The sequence below is a fragment of the Aplysia californica genome, unplaced genomic scaffold, assembly GCF_000002075.1.
Source record: "Aplysia californica isolate F4 #8 unplaced genomic scaffold, AplCal3.0 scaffold00949, whole genome shotgun sequence".
Lineage (NCBI taxonomy): Eukaryota > Metazoa > Mollusca > Gastropoda > Aplysiida > Aplysiidae > Aplysia > Aplysia californica.
The window spans coordinates 111,849-115,411 of record NW_004798219.1 but is presented as its reverse complement, the minus strand read 5'-3'; the positions used below and the strand labels follow the sequence as shown (position 1 = coordinate 115,411).

General features: G+C 38.9%; 1 protein-coding gene across 1 annotated transcript in view; it reads right to left on the bottom strand.

The window, feature by feature from the left end:
- Positions 1-3,220, bottom strand: part of LOC101864489 (arylsulfatase J) — a 13,915-nt gene extending 10,695 nt beyond the window's left edge. The window contains exons 1-3 of the mRNA XM_013089425.2: positions 3,133-3,220; positions 2,631-2,825; positions 904-993 (exon numbers count right to left, since the gene is read on the bottom strand). Coding sequence (XP_012944879.1) covers positions 904-993; positions 2,631-2,825 — 285 coding nt within the window. The 5' untranslated portion in view covers positions 3,133-3,220. The remainder of the gene's footprint in view (positions 1-903; positions 994-2,630; positions 2,826-3,132) is intronic.
- Positions 3,221-3,563: the final 343 nt, after the last annotated feature.

Here is a 3,563-nt window from a genome sequence, read left to right as displayed (position 1 = left end):
CTACTGCTGTCTTTCTGCCACACCCCTGATCTTCTGGTAGGAAAGATCTACACCTAGCCTTCTCGGACAAGGGCAAAAAATCTCGGAGGGCCCGTGTGCAAGTTGCGCACGTTAAAGATCCCTTGATGGTCTAAAATCGATAAAATCGATAAGGGTAGGCTTCGGCTGCCACCCGGACAAAATTCAAAATTTTCTACCAACTGAAAAATGTGTGCCCCGCGCGCTTATATGACCTTATGATGTTGCTAGCGCCGTAAAACACTTTCCAAAAAAACAAAAAACAAAAAAACAAAAACCTGAGACGTGCCAATGTTTCATAGAAAAACAAGGAATACAATTTGAATGATTTTGCCGCCTGTTCGGAATGTCACCTAGCCAGCCAGCCTCGAGAGTCTATAACACCAAGTACCCAGGCCACAAAGGATGATGTAGACCAGGCAAAGTAGTTGAGGGCGTCAACGGAACCCTTAGAAACTACAGCGTCTCAATTGAAAGAGCTGCAGATAATTTCTGAGGCGTGCTGACAAAATGAGTTTTTTCTCGCAATCTATAAATTATAAATCGAGATAGTGGTAAAAAAAAAATCGACACTAGGATCAAATTTGTAGATTTTCTTTTTTATGCCATATTCTTAAAACATAACACGTCTTTTATTTTTGCATGCTTTTAAATTGTAAAATCTTCATCTGTTAGCGTGATGAATCTGTTCCCATAGTGCTCGGATCCAAGAAGTAACTCATTTTGTCTGCACACCTCACATTTGCTCTTCCGCTGAAAACCCCATCTCTGTTCGACGGTCAACAGCAAGAGAGAATGAAAACGTAAAAATTAAATATAAAAGTAAGTACAAATACAGTCAAAAACAAAACTTATCATAAAAATATAAAATATACGAGAACCCACCTGGTACCTTCCAGACATGAGCTGACTACGAGTGGGTGTACAGATGGGTTGGACATAATAGTTCTCTAGTTTTACTCCATCAGACGCCAGCTGGGGAAGGAGAGACAGAGTTAGGGAAGGAGGAAGGAGATACAGAGTTAGGGAAGGAGGCAGGAGAGACAGAGTTAGGGAAGGAGGAAGGAGAGACAGAGTTAGGGAAGGAGGAAGGAGAGACAGAGTTAGGGAAGGAGGGAGGAGATACAGAGTTAGGGAAGGAGGACGGAGAGACAGAGTGAGTGAAGGAGGAAGGAGAGATATAGAGTGAGTGAAGGATGAAGGAGAGATATAGAGTGAGTGAAGGAGGAAGGAGAGATATAGAGTGAGTGAAGGAGGAAGGAGAGATATAGAGTGAGTGAAGGAGGAAGGAGAGATATAGAGTGAGGGAAGGAGGAAGGAGAGACAGAGTGAGGGAAGGAGGAAGGAGAGATATAGAGTGAGTGAAGGAGGAAGGAGAGATATAGAGTGAGGGAAGGAGGAAGGAGAGATATAGAGTGAGGGAAGGAGGAAGGAGAGACAGAGTGAGTGAAGGAGGAAGGAGAGACAGAGTGAGTGAAGGAGGAAGGAGATATAGAGTGAGTGAAGGAGGAAGGAGATATAGAGTGAGTGAAGGAGGAAGGAGAGATATAGAGTGAGTGAAGGAGGAAGGAGATATAGAGTGAGTGAAGGAGGAAGGAGATATAGAGTGAGTGAAGGAGGAAGGAGATATAGAGTGAGTGAAGGAGGAAGGAGAGATATAGAGTGAGTGAAGGAGGAAGGAGAGATATAGAGTGAGTGAAGGAGGGGCTCAACACTAAATCTGTCTTTGTTTGGGTGTTTGTTTGTGTTTTGCTTGTGTTTTAATCTCTTTTAGGGGTGGAGGGGGGAAAAAAGGGGGGGGGGGGGGGGTTTTTTAAAAGATGTATTGAGAAGTAAAACATCAACAGCAATTTGTCCATATAATATTACATTGTATAAGGCTAGGAAAAAGTAAGAGAAACAAAAGGGAGCCCCGTTCTCAACGAAGGAAGACAGCCACAACCAATCATCCGATTGATGTCGAACATAAGTTTGAATGTCCAGGAACAATGGCAATACGAATGGAGTTATTTGGACGAGTGGAGGTGCCTCTAAGTATAATGACAATGGAGCCCCAAAAGAGCCTCGCTCTCGCTCGAAGATTTCCTCGTGGAGTCCACCAGGCCCATTAAGGAAGCAATAAAAAAAATCATCATCATCATCATCATCATGATAATAGTAATTGGGATAATGGTGATATTAATAATGATAAAAATAATAATAATAATAATAATAATTATTATTATTATTATTATTATATTATTATTATTATTATTATTATTATTATTATTATTTTTTATTATTATTATTATTATTATTATTATTATTATTATTATAATAAATAATAATAATAATAATAATAATAATTATAATAATAATAATAAATAATAATAATAATAATAATAATAATAATGATAATTTTTAAAAATAATAATAATAGTAAAACAATAATAACAACGATAATTATAATAGCGTCCACTCCTGTACCACACAGATCTTGATGTCTTTACAATACCTTGATCTTAACCCCCCCTCCCCTAAAAAAAAACAACAATAATTGCAACAACAACAAACAAAAACGTTCCTGGTCGCATCCGCTTTTTGATAATTATTGCCTTCATAATACGTCTTACCTTGTCAAGATTTGGAGTGGCAATCTGTGAGCCATGGTAACCGATGTCGTTGAAGCCGTAGTCGTCTGCTAGTATAAAGATGATGTTTGGTTGCTTGCTGTTGTTGTTGTTGTTGTTGTTGTTGTTGTTGTTGTTACTTCCGCTCGCAGATGACAGCCAGACGGCCAACAAAAGTGGTAGCCACAACTTCATCATCTGACGTGTAGAGTGAGCAGATAATTATGTAACGATGCACTCTCTCTCTCTCTCTCTCTCTCTCTCTCTCTCTCTCTCTCTCTCTCTCTCTCTCTCTCTCTCTCTCTCTCTCTCTCTCTCTCTCCCTCTCTCTTCCCAAACCTGGAATTTTTTTTTCGCTTTCTGACTTGAAGTAAGCACCTTATTTCGGAGTTTGGTGACCCCTGTGACAGAAATAAAAATAATACATGTATTATTGTCTTAAAATTATTATTGGTTAGCACGCATGACAAAGTACACTATAATAATATTATGTTATCATAATTACCGAAGTCAAGTCGGGCGACTGGTGTAAGTGACAAGCAGAACTGGACGTCTGACTGAGTTGTCCTTTTCTTTTATCACGGGCAAACTGATAGTAGCTAGATCTAGCTAAGAAAGATCCAATGATCGGTACTGGATTCGGTTTCTCATCCGTAAATACAAGTACAAGGTTAATAAACTTGACGGCCTCCGGGGCTGATAACACTCAAGACGAACGGTGAGTTGATGGTAGAAAATAATAATAATAATATTTAAAAAAACAAATACAACTACATTGCAAAAACAAACAATCAAAAAAGAATTATCCAAGGGCACCCAACAGCCCACTTGAGAGTGATTAGTAAAATAAATTGTAACAATCTTGAGGTCAAGAAACACATCTAACTTTGATGGAAATTCAACAAAGATCACAAGTTTAAAAAACCGGTGGAGAAG